Source organism: Arvicola amphibius, chromosome X (genome assembly GCF_903992535.2).
Source record: "Arvicola amphibius chromosome X, mArvAmp1.2, whole genome shotgun sequence".
NCBI lineage: Eukaryota > Metazoa > Chordata > Mammalia > Rodentia > Cricetidae > Arvicola > Arvicola amphibius.
In genome coordinates, this window is record NC_052065.1 from 90,612,338 (window position 1) to 90,632,333 (window position 19,996).

Genomic DNA, 19,996 nt, shown 5'->3' on the forward strand with positions numbered 1-19,996 from the left:
ATATATTTTATTCATGTTTGAAATTAGTGAAAAATAAGCTTAATTGATTTTTAAAATGTAAAAAAGTTAAAGCCATTCTTAAAACTTTAATGGATTTTCTTTATTTTCATTATTACAGAAGGAAGAACTAGCAATTATAGCAATAGAAAATGAATTTATGCTTATGTTGCGGAGAAATTTTTGTTCTCAAACAAAGCCTACTTTTGAATAATGACATGAATTTACACTTGTTTATTTATTTATTGTTCTAGTTTATTAAATCAAAATTATTTTAGCATGCAGTGAGTTGAAGTACCCAATAAGATTAGGGTAATGAAATTTTATTTCCACTTGTCTCTCAGTTTGGGTTTTCTTTATTGATTTCATTTCCACTTTCAAGTCTTGAACAGTTTTCTTTATTTCATTCCACTGTATGTATGTTCATAGACTTCATTAATAGATTTATTCATATCCTCCTTAAGGTCATTGAGCATATTTATAATAGCTACTTTGAAGTCCTTGTCTTGTATTTCAGCTACATTGCATCTGTCAGGGCCTACTGTGGTGTGGGGTTGTTGAGCTCTAGTGGAGACATAGTGTCTGTTATTGATTGTGTTTGTATACTGGTGTCTAGGCATCTGGGTTTGTGATGATTGTAGTTTTAGATGCTGATATCTGGTCTTGGGTTTGTTGGGTGCATGTCTTATTCCATGGTTTCTGTTGCCCTCTCTGGTTCTTTGGAATGTGTGGCTGTTGTGGGTTGCCTGGCAGGGAACACTTCTGAGATTCTGCCCGGTGTTGCCCCTGGAGTTTCTGGGTAGTGTGTGTTTCTAGGTATTGGGAACTTACCACTCAGGAATGGGGATGTGGTAGGAGGGGGAAACTAAGGAGGTTCACAGGAGGGAGGAAAGCTGGGTGTGTTGCCAGGATCTGCTGTGGACCCCTGGGAATGAAGCAGGGAGGAGAGGCCACAGCAGGTGATATTCTCCAGAACAGGGAGGGGGAGATAGGAATTGGAGTGGAGCAAGAATGAAGGTTGCTTACCTGATTCCCTGGCTGGTGTGGACTGCAGAATAATGTCATAGGTAGTTTTAAAATGATTGGGTTTTAAGTAGTTAAGGTCTGAAGACATTATAATCTCACTAGAGTCACATTTGTAACCTATCAAGTAGGTTAGCAAGATGAACAGAAACTAAGAGGTTATATAAATCCCCTCCTTGAGTCTTAAGGTAACTATTTAAGACATAAATCACCCATATAAACAAATACAAATTAATACTCTATATCCTCCTCTGATGGAAGGGTTTCAAGTGAGCAGGGGGTCAGTATTGTATTGAGGAAATCAGTGGAGGTATCTCAAAGAAGCTGTTTCCTTTCCCAATAGAAAACAAGTACTCACATTGATGTTCCCAAATAGAATGATTCTTACACAATAAACAGCTTGCTTTACTTACATGTAGTCCTTGAACTTTCCAAAGGAAAGACCCCTGGTTTAAAAAGATAAAGAAATAAATAAGAACATACTAGGTAGCATCAGATCCCGGTTTGATCCAAGTACAGGCAGCAAGAGGATACCTGGTCACATTCAAAATGCAGCATCTCAGGCAGACTCGACACTGGCAAATTTACCTAGTAAATCTAAATTGGCATCATAGGAAAAGTTCTTTCTGGTGTCTGCCTCTGTTAAGTCTTGGGGAGAATTTCCAGTAGATCCTCCTCTTTGGACCGGAAATGCAATTTCACATGTGTTTTCCATTTTCTGCAGTGACATGTCTTGTCTGCACTCAGTTGCGAGTTGTTAGAAATAACAGTCAAGTACCTAATCTGCTTTACCTCACCACTACAAATGAGAGCCGCATTTTTATTGCTGGTGAGTACTTCTTTATAGCTTTCTATTGGAAATGTAATACACTGTCTTTTCACTAGAACCATTTAGTATATATTAACTTCTACCATATAACATTCAATTTCAGGGTAGCTGTATTTTGACATCATTATGACTGTAAAATATTTTAATAACCAGTATTTGACTTATGAATTAGATTAGTTCTGTATTACTGCTGGTAGGAAATGGCTTCACGGCTCATGGGAAAATTGCATTTGTGTCATTTGAGAAACTTTGATTACTACTTTATATAGAAAATAGAAATATTGCTTGTTACATTGAAGACTGTTAGGCTCAGTACCACAATGGAGGGTTAACATGATTTTCACACTTGGTCTTAGCCAAAAGATCAAAGTGTTCAGTTAACATTATTTTTACACCGTATCAAATAAAAATGTGGGTCAAAATTTGACTCCAAATCTCACATTTAATTTATATAACTAAATAAGCCTTATTGTTTGTCTACAAATATATTGAACCCTCTCTATATGTGGGTTACACATCCTTAAACTCAGACAACATCATATCACAAGTATTTAGGGGATATGTGTGTGTGTGTGTGTGTGTGTGTGTGTGTGCTAAAATGTACAAACTTCACTTTTGTCATTATTCCTTGAGCAATGTAGAAATAGTGTGTGTGATTTTGTAGTGTTCTGAGTATTAGAAGTAGTCCAGAGCTTATGAAAATTATCCAGGAGGATGTGCGTTGGTTGTATCCTCATAGTATGCCATATTATACAAAGAACTTGGACATCTATAGATTTCTGTATATACAAGGATCATGGGTAGAATTAATCACTCATAAATACTGAGGAACAGCAGCACATTATTTTCCCTTTAAAACCAATAAGATTATGAAGGAATAGTGTAGAATGAGGTATTTACCAGAATGCTACCATGCTGATAATTAAGGAGTTTGTCGAGAGTTTTATGAAATGTATAGCATATGTCTTTATCAATATTCTGTAAATATTAACAATGTCTGATAAATGTGCCATTTTAAAGTCTGCCTTAGAACATGAATTTAAACCCCAAACTCTGTCCATATGTATTTCAGTTCTGAGATTACACCATACTATCAAGTTAATAAGTTATCAAAAAACAGCTTTTCAGAAGATGCCAACCATTTAGAATGAAGTTTCAGGATTTTCCCCCTTGTGATTTTTATTATCACAAAGACAGTTCTAGTTTTAAATTCGGTTGAGCTCTGATATGTCTGATTTTCTTAGGGTGCATTTACTGACACTGGATAATTATATGCTACATACTAGATAAGTAAAATTGCTATATTCTGCATAGTAAAATTGCTTTTTATATAAAATGAGAGACTTTTGATGATTTTTTTTTCACAAAAAGTCTGCCCAATGTATTTCAGTTACTTCTTTATCTTTTTTAAAAATGTTTGTTTATTTGCATTTCCCCCTTCTTGCAAGCAGGTCACAGAGGCAATCCGTATACATATGATACCAAGGTAAAAAATTGTATGCAGTGGATTAAAGCAAAGACTGATTCAGAAATAAAGAACGCTGTTATTGGTGGATATTACCCTTATCCACCAGTTCCAGAGACATTTTCCAAGTACAGTCGCTTTATTAGAGGTATTGTTATAATTGTCATTTCCTTTATTTAATGTTACAAGTTTAATGTATGTTATTTCTATTGTCACATATATTCCCTTTGCTTACAGGAGTGAGCCTATGTGGATCATACCTTAGTGACAATAATTTTGTCCAAATATCGATATAAATTATATGTTATGTCTCCTAAAGGTTTATGTTTTTATTTTATTAGACTAAAAAAACAAAGAGAGAATGTAGAAGATGGAAGACTAACTTGGGGATAATATCTTGATTTAATATTATGGAGATCACCTCCAACAATTTAATGCCATTAAGATCAGCTCCAACACTGGAAATCTTATTTATTAAATTACATAGGAAGAACGTTGTTATCTGAATGAGGTGCTACAAATCTGATATCCAGATGTTGATGGCTATGTGATGTTTCTCTTATATATAACATGATTGAGTGTTGATTTTAAATAAAAAGTAATACTAGAGGAAATGTGGTGTTGAATTTGGAATTGGATTCGTGGTGAGAAGATTAATGTTAACTTTTTTTAAGCAGAATTGATATCGGGCAGTCAAAAGTTTAAAATATGTGTGTTCATTTTTCAATCTGGAGATAATTGCATGTTTGGGAGACAATAAGCATTCAAATACTGAGCTATCATCTATGTATTGCTATCCTCTTGGGTGTCCTATGTTAGTAATATGTTATATATAGTTGAAATCATGAAAATGTGTTTTTCTGGGCAGTGAATAAACAATAATATATAGTTTGAAATATGATCTATATTTTTTACATTTTGTTTTTATTTTTTATTATTATTTTATTACTTCAAAAAAATACCAATCCAAATTCTCACTCCCTCCCCTCCTCTCACTCCCTCCACACACCCTCCCATCCCCCTCCAATCCTAAGAGAGTACAAGGCACCCTGCCCTGTGGCAAGTCCAAGGCCTAAAATATAGGTCCAAGGTCTATAAATTATAATCAGTATGTACAGTTTCTGTTACAATAAAGACCAGACTAGAAACCTATATCGCAATTGGAATGGTACATGTATTTTGCCTATTTTTATGAAAATTACTTAAGAGGATACCAAATATAAACACAAAGTCTCACAAAAATTAAGTTCATATGGCAGGTTCACATTGTAAGACTACATCAAAAATCTAATTTTAATTTTTTAATTGCTTTAAATCAGATTTTTCCCTTTCAAACTTACCTTGGCTTGGGACTTGTTCTCTTGCAGCTGAGCTGCTCTTGACAGCTATCAGCGAAGTGAAGAAGGTGATGGAAGTCTTGCAGTACAGGGAACAGAAGCGCATTGCCATTCAGGGGATAATTGCTGCCATAAAGTACATCCCCCACAAGCACGCAGATGAGAGTGCCCCAGCATCAGAAGCACCAGCACCTGAGGTATGGTGCCGGAAGTCTCCCTGCACAGCTCTGACAGCACAAGGGTCATCATGGCCAGTGATACTTTTATGTATTAACTCCTAATCTGAGAGAAAAATATTGGAGTTTTGTTCCTATTTCATGTCCTTTTTCTGGCAGTTTTGGGCAAGGGACAAGCCTCTGCATTCTTAAGGCATAAGATCCTGTCTTTGATTTCTAAATAATTCAAGTCTGCTGTGGATGTCTTTAATGGCTAGATGGAATATATGAGTTTCTCTGTAGCTTTGGAGCCTCTCCTGGAACTAGCTCTGTAGACCAGGCTGGCCTCAATCTCACAGAGAGCCACCTGCCTCTGCCTCCCGAGTGCTGGGATTAAAGGTGTGTGCCACCACTGCCTGGCCAGTTCACCTTTTTTAAAGCTATGACTAGCAGTATTTTAAAGTATATGTGGAAATAATCTTTTAATCTGTCTGGTCAGTTACAATAGACTAAGAGGACTTTTATCTTCTTTAAACTTAATACTAAGTAGATTAAAGCAATATGTATAAAAACAATATAATTACAACATTCTGCTCAACTCTTCAAAGTATGAAAGTTAGTAGAGTTTCTCAGAAGAGAAAGCATTTTGTGAGTCTGTTTTAAAGCATTTTTTTTCTAACACTTGGTTTTAGAATGACGATCAGCCCTCAACTTCTCAGGCGGTTAGAAGAGAAGGTCATCGTTATGAAAGAGGTAGCAAAAGACCTCAAGATGACAGGCCAGTGGACTCTCCGCATTCTCAGTCTTCACCAATGATTTCGAGTGTCGGCGCAAAAAGAAGACTTGTTCAAGGCCCATGTGCTAATCCGTAAGTCATTGGCTATATGTACATATATGCCTTCATTTTCACATGGAGTTCGCTACCTGACAGTCTGGTTTTCCACCTTTAAAAATTATATTTACTTTATTTTCTTCATATGAGTGTTTTACCTGCATACATGTGTGTATGTGTGTCACTTGCTTGCCTGGTGCTCATGGAGGCCAGGTCCCCGAGAACTGGAGTTCCAGATAATTTTGAGGCACTGTATGGGAACAGAGAACCAAACCCAGGTCCTCTGCAAAAACAAGAGCTCTAAACTACCGAGGCACCTCTCCAGCCCCCAAATTTCCCTTCTTTATAAGGACACCATTCATACTGCATTGGGGAAACACTCTGCTCTGGTACAAATTCATCTTTTCTTTAGATAATATCTCATTATGTAGGCCAGACTGGCCTGGGACCTCTTCCTTTCTTTAGCCTCCCATGTGTTGGAATCACCCACATGAAGTGCTGTGCAAGGCTATGATCTCAGCTTAACAAATCACATCTGTAATTACTGTTTCCAAATTAGGTCTCGTTCTGATGTACTCAGTTAGAACTTCTGTCATATGACTACAGCAGATTCACCGTTCAGAGCTCACATTTGCCTGCTGCCTATCTCTCTCTGAATCCATGTACTTCATTCACACACAAAAGCGCTCACTCTGTCACAGTAATCCTTCAAAGCCTTAACCTAACGATCTTTTTGCTCTTGTTGTTTTGTTTTGCTTTTGTTTTTCAAGACAGAGTTTCTGTCTGTAGCTTTGGAGCCTGTCTAGGAACTCACTTTGTAGACCAGGCTGGCCTCAAACTCACAGAGATCCTCCAGCCTTTGCCTCCTGAGTGCTGGGATTAAAGACATGAGGATGCATGAGCTGGCTTTTTGCAGCTCATTCCCTATGGTGGGATACCTTGCTCAGCCTTGATACGGGGGAGGGGCTTGGTCCTGCCTCAACTTGGTATATCAGACTTGGTTGACTCCCCAAGGAAGGTCTTACCCTTTCTGAGGAGTGAATGAGGCATAGAAAAGGAGCAGGTGTGGACAAGAGAAAGGCAGAGAGGGTAACTAGGATTAGTATATAAAATGAAAAAAATAAATAAATAAAAAACCCAGAAAAACAAAAACTAAATTAAACTAAAAAGTCTGAACCTACACCTTCCTCAACTCTTGTTCCCAGTCTCAGTGTGAAGAAAATCCAGGGGGGTCATCCTGGTGAAACTTCTTCAGCAGTTGACTGCTGAAGAGCGGCAAGGTGCGCGTGCAGGCGAGAGTGGTACGGCAGGACGAGCACAAGCCTCCCCTTCCGAAAAAGAGACACTCCAACGGGAGGCGGAATGATGAGATCAAAACCACCTTAAATCTTAGTGTAGCAAATTCCACCTGATTCTCAAGAAATGCAGACGTATTGTGGGGATCAATACTGTGTCTTCCAGGCCTCTACGGTAGCTTCAGTCACTCAGCCCTGCAAGGTTGCCCCACACTTTAGGACCAACGAGGTGACACCCCCTTTTCAGGATCATTCTTGCCCTTTCTTCTTTTTATAAGCATCTACTTATTTATTTTATTGTTTTAAAATTTTAATTATCATACAAAGTAATGGATTTCATGGTGGTACTTTTATGTATACTGTATTCTATTAGTTCTTAAGTTTGATACATATTTTGATCATATGCACACCCCTCCTCCAACTCTTCCCAGATTCACTCCTTTATGTCTCTAGCCATCCATTTTGTGTCCTTTAAAAACATCCTTCAAGACAGTTTTCTGCTGCCCAAATATTCTTGGACGTGTGGTCTTCCACCGAAGATTGGTTAACATACCCCGGGCTACACTCTTAGAGATCGTCTCTCCTTCTTCCATCGTGTGACAATTGTCAGTAGCCCCACAGATAGGATTGGGTTGTGTATGCAACTCCCCTCTCAATACTGGGATTTGGTATGATTTGGGAATGCACACATTTTGTACATGCAGTTGCAGCCAGAATGAGGTCATATGTTCAGGTGCCTTGCTATGTCCAGAAGATGTGGCTTCCTTGTAGGCATCTACTGTCTCTGGCTCATGAAGATGTGGCTTCCTTGTAGGCATCTACTGTCTCTGGCTCATGAAGCTCCTCCCATCCTTCTTCTGCAATGATCCTGGAGCCTTGGGAGAGGCTGTGTTATATGTTCCCTTTAGGGTTGGATATTCTGTAGTCTCTTATTCTCTGCAGTTATTCTGACCATTTATGCAACTCTGTGTTAGTGATAATCTTCTGCAAATGCAATCTTCTCAGATGAGGGTTGAGAGATGCATTGCTCTATAGTTACAGTGACACGTCCTTCAGAGTTAGTTTTAATACCATATCCATTTAGCAGTATAACAGTACTTGGCTCTCCCCTAGGACCTACGCCTGTCTATCAATATCTTCATAACCTAATGAGTATCATTTTGGGGAGCAGGGCTTAAATCTATAAGAAACTGTTTAGAAGCTGGACACGATAGTTCACATGTTTAATCCTAGCAGTCAGGAGGAGAGGCAAATGGATTTCTGTGAGTCGAAGTCTAGCCTAGTCTATACCACAAGTTCCAGGCCAGCCAAGGCAACATAAAGTGACTCTGTCTCAAAACACCAATAACAATACAAAAGGTTGGTTATTCCCATTATTTTAATGCCACTATTATGTCTGTTGGCAGGCCTTAACTGGCTTCCTGTCCCTTCTCTTGGTTCCTGTCCTATCCCCATAGCCCCTCTTTTTCTTTCATGTCACATGTTTTCTTTCACCTCTTTTGTTCTTTGCCACTCCTTTAAGATCTTTCCCCCTTCTCACTGATACATTTATATAGTTCTGTAACCTGTACCACACACACACACACACACACACACACACACACACACACACACGCATACACACACACTAAAATCTTGGAACTGTGTGTAAAAGAGAAAATGTATTTGCCTTTCTGAGTCTAGCCTATTTCACTTAATGTAATACTTTGTAGTTCCATCCATTTTTCCAACAATTTCATTATTTCACTCTTCTTTACAGCTGAGGAAATTTCATACTTCATATTTCATCAGCTGATGAAAATATGATCTGATTCCATTTCCTTGCTGTTGTGAACAGTGACGCAGTAAACATAGATATGCAGATATCTTGGTGACAGAATATAGAGTCCTTTGGGTATATGTACAGAATGGTATAGCTCAGTTATAACATTTGTGTTTTGAGTTGTGACTATCCTCCACTCTGATTTCTATAGTGGTCCCACCAGTTTACATACTCCTCGGCAGTTTATAAGTTAATAAGGATCCCTCTCTTCCCCTCACATCCTCACCAACATTTACTACCATCTGTTTGCTTAATGGTAGCCGTTCTGAGTGGGATGAAATTTCACCTCAAAGTAGTTTTAAATTCTATACCTAAGGATGTTTAACCACTCTTAAAATATTTATTGTCCATTTGCATCTCTTTTTGGAAAACTCTATTTTATCTATAAGAAGTTTTGGATTCAGGTGATAAACTTTTTACAGTTCTTTATATATTCTGGATATTGAGCCCCTGTACGAACTATACAAGACAAAGATTTTCTCCTGTTCTGTAGGCTGTCTCTTATTCATAATTTCTTTGTTATGCAGAGTATTTTTGAGCTCATGTATTCCCACTTGTCAATCCTTTGGGTTATTTCCTGTGCTACCGGAATCCTTTGTAGAAAGTTCTTTCTCTCTTATAGCTCATTTCCTGCCTGCGGAATGCCAGAAGTCTGACATCTTTTCTTCATTTTATCCTGTCTGTTTCATCCTCTGGTTTTTTAAACAAGCAAACTTTCTATTTTGATGGTTGATTGGATCTCTGATCATAAGCCTAATCTTTTAAAGTTAATTTTTAATTTTATTACGTATATTTATGTACTGTGTGTGCTTGTGTATGTGTATACCTATATGCGGGCATACACATGCCATGGTATACACATGGAGGTCAGAAGAGAACCTTCAAGAGTTCTTTGCTCCCTTCTGCCATGTTGGTCTTAGGGATCAAACTCAGGTCATCAATACTGGTGGCAATCATATTTATCTGCTGAGCCATCTCTCCAACCACATATTAATTTTAATTAGTGTACAAAATAATGGACTTCATATGATATCTTTTTTATTAAATGTTTTCATTTATTTTACATATTGACCACAGTTTCCCCTCCCCTTCTCCTCCCACTACCTTCCCCCATCTTTCATCTACCCCTCCAACCCCTCCTCCTCCATCACCATTCCAAAAGGGGCAGGGCTCCCATGGGAGTCAACAAAGCATAGCACATCAAGTTGAGGCAGGACCAAGCTCCTCCTACTACATCAAGGCTGGGCAAGGCAAAGCAGCACAAGGAATAGGTTCCCAAAAAACAGTTCAAGGCCACAAACATGTCTTGATCCCACTGCTAAGAGCCACACAAACAGACCAAGCCAAGCTACACAACTGTCACATATATACAGAGGGCCTAGTTCATCCCATGAAAGCTCCCTTCTTGACATGCCAAAGTCTGTGAGCTCCCATTAGTTCAGGTCAGCTGTCTCTGTGGGTTCTACTGTCATGACCTTGATCCCCCTGGCTAGTACAATCCTCCCCGCTGGCTAGTATAGTCCTTCCTCCCTCTTTTCAACAGGACTCCTGGAGCTTGGCCCAGTGCTTGGCTGTGGATGTGTGCATCTGCTTCCATTGTTACTGGATGAAGGCTCTCTGTCGACAATTAGGGCAGTCACCAATGTGATTACAGCAAATGGCCAGTTCAGGCACCCTTTCTACTACTGCTAAGAGTCTTTTTGGTTTTGTTGTTGTTGTTTTGGTTTGGTTTGGTTTGGTTTTTTGTTGGTTTTTGGGGGGGGGGGTTGTTGTTATTGTTGTTTTTGAGACAGGGTCTCTCTGCAGCTTTGGAGCCTGTCCTGGAACTAGCTCTTGTAGACCAGGCTGGCCTCTAACTCACAAAGATTTGCCTACTTCTCCCTCCTGAGTGCTAGGATTAAAGGCGTGTGCCACCACCTCCCAGCTTTGCTAAGAGTCTTGTCTGGGGGCATCCTTGTGGATCCCTGGGAGTTTCCCTGGCACCAGGTTTCTCCCTGACCCGCAAATGGCCTATCATCATGATGTCTTTATACATGTATATACGTATACCTTACTCATGTTGGCCCCCTAATTACTGTCTATCTCTTATCCTCTTCACTGATCTCTCTCCTCATCGGATGATCTAGCCCACTTCTGCTCTAATGTTTGTGTATGTGTGCAGAAATCTTTATTACATATGAAATAAAACTTGATATTTATCTTTCCCCATTATCTTCTGTCATCTACACCTCTTCACTTCTCTTGGTCCTCTTCCATTCCCCAAATAATGTTACTGTACATACACATGCATGTGCACGCGTGTGCGTGTGCGCACGCACACACACACATACACACACACACACACTGCATATGAGATAAAATATGATGCTTTTATCTTTTGTCTTGATTATTTTTCTGAACTTGATCATCTTCAAGTCATAATTTCAATTGTGTGTGTGTATCTATGTGTGTGTGTGTGTATGTCTTCTCATACATCTGTATTTCCTTGTGTGTGCATATGCACGTGGAGGCCTAAAGACAGCCTTGGGGATTACTCCTCAGGAGCTATCTACCTGGCTTTTCTGGCCTCATCTTTATTGGCCTGGAACTTGCCAACTAGGCTACGCTGTCTCTCCAGACCACACAAGAGAGCTGCTTATCTCTGCCTCCCCAACACTCTGATGACTAGCTCATGACACTGCGCTGGGCTTTTTATGTGGGTTCAGGGGAGAGAAATCAGACCCACATGCTTGCGTGGAGAGCACTTTTTCAACAGAGCTCTCCCACTGCACAGCTATTTTTCATACAAGACAAATCTCTGAGCAGCTGGTTCTCCAGCCACACCTTTGGTGATCTGTCCAGAGCAAACTTCCTTCCATTTTATATTTGTAGGTTGGCTGTTTCCCAAATATTTGAATTTTGGGGTTATTTTGCTTGACGATTCCCCCTCCATTGGGTATCACTCTTTATATATTTTAGTCTGAATAAGAAGGAGAGTCTAAGGGGTCTTCCCACATTTTGATTAGAAATACCCTCAGGTAAATGTCTAGGTTTACCACTTATAAGGTCAACTTTCCGTGCATACAGAATAGAGTATGAGCAAGCCATTTGAGACTGCATAAGAAGGATCACCTTCTCAATAACACACGTTTTATTTCTGTCTGATCTCTAGCAGATGAGCCTGTCATGTCTGTATTCCTAGGCATGTTTGGCTCATAACAGTGCGTTGTCTAAGAAGATAAGGGATTTCTGCAGCTCACTCCTCACCCTGAGCCCACTGAGGTTTTCCTTTGAAGTTGAGATTTCTACAAACATCTCCACGGAATTTTAGACTTTTTCTATTACACATTTCAAAACTCAGATCCAACTTAGAATATAGTTTCAAAGAAACGTCCACATTTTTTTTAATTTTTAATATTATAATTACATCATTTCCCCTTTTCCTTTCCCCTCTCAAAACCCTCCATGTATACCCCCTCTTTCAAATTCATAGCCTCTCTTTTCTTTACTAGATGGTAACTATGTGGCATAAAAGAATCTCACATCCCAATACCAAAACATGTACTAGCATATTGGGACTCTTACATCAGAATACAACCAAATTGGCTAGCTTAAACAATGGAAAAAAAGCATTTTCTAATCAACACTTTTATAAGTATATGCAATATATACTGCTTAAGGATTGCAAAACAGGTATATTTTAACTTTTATTTATTTTGGGTTCTCTCAGAGTTTTGTTTTCTTAATCATTTGTAGAAATAATGTTTCACTAATTTAAAATTTAATACCATAAGCCAGGCAGTGGTGGCACATGCATTTAGTCCCAACACTCTAGAGACAGAGGCAGGGTGACCTCTGGGAATTTGAGACCAGTCTGGGCTACAGAGTTAGTTCCAGGACAGCCAAGGCTACCCAGAGAAAGCCTTTCTCAAAAAATAAAAAAAAAACAAAAAATTAATAACATGTAAAATATATCTTGCTAAAATTTTATAGTCAGATGATGCTTTCATCATTCATGGATGCTCCTTTATAGTCCACTAGTAACTAATTATAAGAATTAAGAACATAATGAGACTAAAGAAATATACTGATAAAGTAAAATGAGCAGTATAATGTAACATGACATTTCTGTATCTTTTTAATTATTTTTAGTTTTAATTATTTTAATTTCGAAATTATAATTACATCATTTCCCCCTTTTCTTTCTTTTCTTCAAACCCTTCCATATACTCCTTTTTTGCTCTCTTTCAAATTCAAGACCTCCTTTCATTAATTGTTGTTACGTATATGTATGAATGTGTGTATACACATATTTTCCTAAGTGCGTAGATACAACCTGCTCAGTCCGTGTAATGTTGCTTGTATGTTTGTTTCCAGGGATGACCATTTGGTATGGGATAGCCAATTTGTATGCTCTTCTCTGGAGGAACTATTTCTCCCACTCTCCGCCTCCAGGGCTTTCCCTTGTCCACTTTGGCATGTTTCGTGTTGTTGTCCTTATTCTCCCATTTAAGCAATCATGTTGATGAGACTTTATGAGTGTAGCTTCTCACATTACTGGGAGACACAATTTAGAGCAAACTCCTTGATCCGCTGGCTCTTGCAATCTTTCCAATCGTTTTTCTGCAATGAACCATGAGCCTTGGGTGCAGGAGAGTTTTGTAGATATATTCATTAGGACTGGACTCCACAACTGTACATTTTTATTGGTTGTGGTTTTCTGTAATGGTGTCCAACTGTCCCAAAGAGAAGTTTCCTTGTTGATGGGGTGAGGACTACACTTGCATGTGGGTATAAGCACAAATTACTAATATAATGCAGCTACATATTATATTAGTTTAGCAGAATGGCGGTTGTAGGTTTTCCTCAAAGACCCATGAGTTCACTGGTCCTGGTGTAGTTGGGTTTTTTTTCTTACACTTTGCTCTTTTGGGACCTGCCACCCAATTCTCAAATAGACACACAGAGGCTTATTCTTACTTATGAATGCCAGATTTCTAGCCAACTTTTCATAACCTAAATTATCCCATTCCCCTTTGCCTCTGTGCTTTAACCACTCTCTATTCTGTATGCCTTTCTTTACTTCTTACTCTGTGGCTTGATGTATAGCTGGGTGACTGACTCCTGGAGTCCTATTCTCCTTCCCATCCTTGATCTTCTCTTCCCAAATTTCTCCTCCTATTTATTCTGCCTGCCAGCCCTGCCTAGCCTACCTCCTGCCTAGCTATTGGCCATCCAGCTCTTTATTAGACCAATCAGGTGTTTTAACCAAGCAAAATAACATAGCTTCACAGAGTTAAACAAATGCAACATAAAAGAATGCAACTGGTCTTCACAGCATAAAAAACCACATGTTCCATAGCATAGACAAATGTAGCACATCTTCATCTAATACACAGCATCCTGGGTAGTTGGTTAGCTTTCCAGTACCAGTTATGATTTCCCACTTGGCAACAGGTCTTAAGTCCAATTAGAAAACTGTTGGTTACTGCCAAAGTATTGAAGCCACTACTATCCCTTTAGAGTCATCCTGCCATGCCATTCATTGCTGTGTTTCATAGACATCATGGCTGGATAGGACTGTTGGTTGCCTCCCTCCTTTGGAAGCTTGCATGGGGCCTTCTGGTACCATGGGTACCCTCAGGGAGGAGGCTTTCAGGTTAGATTCAGTTCAGTGAACTCTGAGCCCTATATCTGAAGTACATGGTGTGTTCAGGAATAGGGAGTTACCTTCCACTTCTGGAGAGGGGCACCTAAAGAAAATAACAATAGTGTTTATTGTTTCTTCTAATTTTGGAAATGAAGCAATATTTCCTCATCACAAACTGTTGCAAGAATCAAATGGAAATATTTCTTTTTTGTTTTGTTTTGTTTTGTTTTTCAAGACCGGGTTTCTCTGTCGCTTTGGGGCCTGTCCTGGAACTAAGCTCTTGTAGACCAGGCTGGCCTCAAACTCACGGAGCTCTGCCTGCCTCTGCCTCCTCTGTGCTGGGATTAAAGGCAAGGTATGTGCCACTATGGCCTGGCTGAAATATTTCTATTTAAAATTGTGATTCTCCTTTCCTTTAATATAAGATGTTTCTCCTTTTATCCATTTCTGTTCAATAAACAGCTGTTTGGCAACTACTATATGGTGTTACAAAACTAAATATAGTCAATGTTCTCATAGAAAACTTAATCTTAAATACTATATTCATTTACAAACCTGTAATCTGAGTACAGTATTGTTTGTTATGATAGACATTTATTGGATGGATACTTTTTAGGTCGATGAACAAACATCTGTTCACCCCAGATAAGGCACCAACAGTAGATTAAACAAATTATCAGCTAGGTCTTTCTGGGTGAACCAGTAAGTTTAGTTAGGGTTTCTTACAGGAAGGGAGATGAGTGGAGAAGGGCTACTTACAGGAACATGTGTAAGGGGTTGCTTGGAATTCACTTAACACTGAAGGAAAAAACCCTCTCCTCCCAGCCAGCTGATAACTTCCTAGACATCCTTAGGTAGACTTGTGACTTCATGAATACCACCCTTTGAATCTCCACCCCTACTGTCTAGTACTGAAGTAGAACGATTATTGGGTAGCAATCCTGCAGTAATTCCATCTATTGAAAGCTCAAGAGAGCAATGGGCAGCCATATCTGAAGGACAATATTCCACACTCCTCCACCCATTCCTCTGTATCTTACATTCTTTTTTTAGTAAATTTTAAATTAAAATAGAATTCATCACTTTCTGCTCTCCCTTTCTTTTTTCCCGTCTCCCAGGTAACTCTCCTTCCAATCCTTCCCATACCCCTGTGCCCTCAAATAGCTAATCATTTTTTTAAAAAAATATTTATTTATTTATTATGTATACAATATTCCATCTGCATGTATGCCTGCAGGCCAGAAGAGGGCACATACCTCATTACAGATGGTTGTGAGCCACCATGTGGTTGCTGGGAATTGAACTCAGGACCTTTGGAAGAGCAGGCAATGCTCTTAACTGCTGAGCCATCTCTCCAGCCCCTGGCTAACCTCTTTTTAATTTTAATTTTTCCTCTTTTTAATTAATTTTTTCATTTATTTTACATACCAAGCACAGTTTCCCCTCCCTCCTCTTCCTCCATTCAGAAAGGGGCAGACCTCCCATGAGAGTCAACAAAGCATGTCATATCACACTGAGGCAGGACCAAGCTCCTCCCCCTGCATCAAGGCTGGGTGAGGCATCCCTGCATGGGAAATTGGTTCCAAAGAGCCAGCTTATACTGCAGGCACAGGTTCTGAACCCACTGCTAGGTGCCCCACAAACAGACGAAGCTACACAACTGTCACTCAGAAGCAGAGGACCTAGGTCGGTCCCATGTAGGCTCCCTAGCTGTCAGTCCAGAGTCCATGAGCTCCCTTTAGCTCAGGTCAGCTGTCTCTGTGCATTCCCCATCATGGTCTTAACCCCCTGGCTCATACAATCCCTCCTCCCACTTGTCAGCTGGACTGTCAGAGCTTGGCCCAGTGCTTGGCTGTGGATCTCTGCATCTGCTTCTATCAGTTATCAGATGAAGGCGCTCTGTTGACAATTAGGGTAGTCACAAATCTGCTGTCAGGAGAAGGCCAGTTCAGGTACCCTCTCCATTATTCCTAGGAGTCATAGCTGAACTCATCTTCGTGGATTCCTGGGAGCTTTCCTGGCACCAAGTTTTTCCCTAACCCCACAATGGACCCCTCTATCAAGCTAGCTCTTTTATTGCTCATCCCCTCTGTCCTGCCCCCAACTCCACCACCCCATTCCCCTCTACTCAGCCTCCATCCCAGTTTACCCAGATCTCATCTATTTTCCCATCCCAGGGGAATCCATAGTCCCTCTTAGGGTCTTCTTTGTTACCCAGCTTCTCTGGGGCTGTGGACTTTAGCCTGATTATCTTTGCTTTACATCTAATATCCACTTCTGAGTGAGTACATACTGTGTTTGTCTTTCTGTGTCTGGGTTACTTCACTGAGGATGATTTTTTTTCTAGTTCCATCTATTTGCCTGCAAATTTCAGGGTGTCATTGTTTTTTTACCACTGAGTAATACTCCATTGTATAAAAGTAGCACATTTTCTTTTTTACTGATTTTTATTGAGCTCTACATTTTTCTCTTCTCCCTTCCCTTCCTCTCCCCTCCCCTTCAACCCTCTCCAAAGGTGCCCATGTTCCCAATTTACGCACGAGATCTTGCCTTTTTCTACTTCCCATGTAGATTAGATTTATGTATGTCCCTCTTAGGGTCCTCATTGTTGTCTAGGTTCTCTGGGATTGTGATTTATGAGCTGGTTTTCTTTGCTTTATGTGTAAAAACCACTTATGAGTGAGTACATATGATAATTGTCTTTCTGTGTCTTGCTGTTGTAGGGTCTTTAGGTTTTATTGGTGCTGTGTTGTTCTTTGTGGGGTTGTGTGTGTTCTTACCTTTTCTCCTCATCTTTTCCTCTAATAGTTAGCTGGGGCTGTCTGTGATTCTGTTGATTAATCTTCTAGGTACCAGTGAGTCAAAGGCTCAGATGGTTGTTCCTTGTGGTACAGTCAGTGCCATGGTTCTAGTTACCCTGTTGGTCACTTTGTGTTCCTGGAGGTCACTCAGCGCTCCTGGGCTTTGCTCTACTTCCTTGGAGTTTGCTGTCTCAGGCCTGCTCTAGCCTAGGTTGTTGGCTCAGAGCTGTTTCTGTAAATGTTCCTGGTCTGGATCCATTCCTGCAGAGGTCCCTGGCTTGGGGTTGATTCTGTAAAGGACTCTGGCTCCAGTCAACTCCCTCAGAGTTCCCAGGCTCAGGTGTGCCCAGACCCACAGAGGACCTGGCTCAGACTTACTCCCTCAGAGGTCCCAGACTCACACTTGGACCCGCAGAGGACTTGGGATTGCCTGCTAGCTAAAAAGCTGGACCAGAGATATTTTCAGCTAGTGAAACTGATGGGCATATGCATCTCCATGAACAGGCCGCACCATGTCTCTGTCGTCCTCAGACAATGAAAAGGGAGGTAGATTTAGATGTCCAAATTCAGACCAGGAGCCAGCAGCTCTTTTGGGCACGCAGGAGTGCATGGCGTTGAAGCATTTTGAAATGGAAGTGGGGGCAGGACAAGGCAGTAGATCTCCTAAATGGCTGCACAGCAGCAGAGCGCTCTTGAAGCTATAGAGGGGCAGTAATGTGCGAGGTGGGGGAGGCAAAGCACTGATAATGAATCAGCAAAGTGAAAGAAGTGGAAGTGGGGGGTGGGACAAAAAACCATTGGCAAATGAACACACAGAGACAGAATTGTGTGCGGCATGAACCCTGCAGTAGCAAATGAACAAAGAAAGAAAAGCAGAAGGGTATGGGAAGAACAGGAGTGCCATACTTGAAAAAAAAGTGGGCTTTGGAGCATAATTTGCTTTAAGTTAGATCATTCCCATTTTAAAAGGTTCATAAGTGCCCGATTAAGGGCATTTGAAATCGGCTAGGGATTGCAAGAAACCCACTTTATTTTTTTTTACACATTGATATTTTTATTTATATATTTACATATTATTCTTAAAGACAGAAATCGTTGCCAAGGACAGAACCCAAATCCAAAAGTAAGTATTATTTTAGGCTATAAAATGAGGGGTAGTGGTATAAGAGGGAGATGGGAAAATACTTCCTAAATGCATGCATTCATCAAATTGCAGCCTCAACAATAGACACAGTTTAGTATCCCTGGAAAGAAAAAGATACAAGACATTGCAATGTTCCTTGACTCCTTGATTGGCCTCAGCCAGGTGCTGATGGGACAGACTTAGAGTGGGCAAGGCTGTTTGTGCCACACCCACCTCTGTCCACCTGTGAGACCTTGCCAATTCTCCCAAGCAGTCAGCTTAGCCTGCATCTCCTCGCCATCTACACTCCACACAGATACATGGGGTGCCTTGTGTCTGACCACTCTTTGGGCTGGGTCCCAAGGAGAACCCTCAAGAAGTCAGAAGAAAGCTTTACCAATTTCAGGTTTTCTAGAGTTGATGGCTCATTTAAAAATAATGCATGCCTGTGATACAAGCCCTTTGCAGTGCTTCCACTGGAACGGCGCTGAGTCAGGAAACCGGTACATGAGAAATTGGTTGGGAACATCTTCCCTCACCCAAAAAAAATCTCATCTCAGCAGGAGGCCCAGCCTCTGCCGTGTGTGTGTGTGTGTGTGTGTGTGTGTGTGTGTGTGTGTGTGTGTGTCAGGCTTTAGGCATGGCCATGACTTCAACAAAAGCCTGAAAGGCAAATGGGTCACTCCAAAACCCTACCTGCATGCAGTTTAAAAAGGGGAACTCACCAAGTGAAGCCAAACTTGCCTGGCAAAGCACATGTGCATGAAGGCCCGTTTTCCAGCATGGATCTGGATCCTGGGCCCACAAGAAAAACTAAGGCTCCGTGGTGGTACACTCCATTGTGTTAGTTAAAATTCCTAAGATGGGTGGCTCTACCAGTGCAAAGAAATCCAATTAGGTCAGATCAAACCAAATTATAATACTCATTGTTCCATTAAATATGGCGCTCTCGGGTGGCTGAGCGTATGACGGGAAGACAGAAAAACATGGAGCACATGCAAACCCAGAACCACATGTTCCTCCTCTGGAAGCCCACTTAAATACCATGTGGGAGTGGTCCTGACCCCTCTGGTCCTGACCCTCCCTGGGGGAGGGGTCAGAACCTGGCATGCTGGGATTTAGAGTCCAGACTAATGCAACTCCCAGGCCAGGGAGCTGGGATGGATGCCAGTGGCTGGGGTTATGCCCCAACTTAACACGATCTACACAGTCTACTTCCTCGGAGGTCCCAGATTCACCCCCAGACCCACAGAGTTCCTGGCCCAGGCCTAGATCCTTGGAGGTCCTAGACTCATGCCCAGACCCACAGGGGTCCTGGCTTAGGTCTACTCTCTTGAAAGTCCCAGATTCACGTCTGGCCTCTCAGTGGTCTCTGGCTCTGCCTCACTCACTCAGCGGTTGCTTCCCTGTACCTGTTCCTCTGGAGTTTACTGTTTTAGGTCTGCTCAGTCCTGGTCCACAAGAGTCCCTGGACTGGATCAGCTTCCACTCCTATAGAGCTTGCTTTCTCATGTCCACTCCAGCCTAGGTATTTGGTTCAGTCCCACTCCTGAGGAATTTGTTGCCTCAGGCCTGTTCCAGCCCAAGATGGAGTTTGTTGCCTCAGGCCTACTTTGGCCTACGTTACCAGCTTTGACCTGTTTCTGTAAACCCTGATCTGGATCCGCTCCTTCAGAGGTCCCTGGCTT

At 40.9% G+C, this 19,996-nt stretch overlaps 1 protein-coding gene across 1 annotated transcript in view; it reads left to right on the top strand.

The window, feature by feature from the left end:
* The window catches only part of Radx (RPA1 related single stranded DNA binding protein, X-linked), a 78,531-nt gene that overhangs the window by 24,408 nt on the left and 34,127 nt on the right, over positions 1–19,996 (top strand). The window contains 4 exon segments of the mRNA XM_038317327.1: positions 1,745–1,849; positions 3,301–3,462; positions 4,682–4,848; positions 5,499–5,674. Of these exon segments, the coding sequence (XP_038173255.1) occupies positions 1,745–1,849; positions 3,301–3,462; positions 4,682–4,848; positions 5,499–5,674 (610 nt within the window).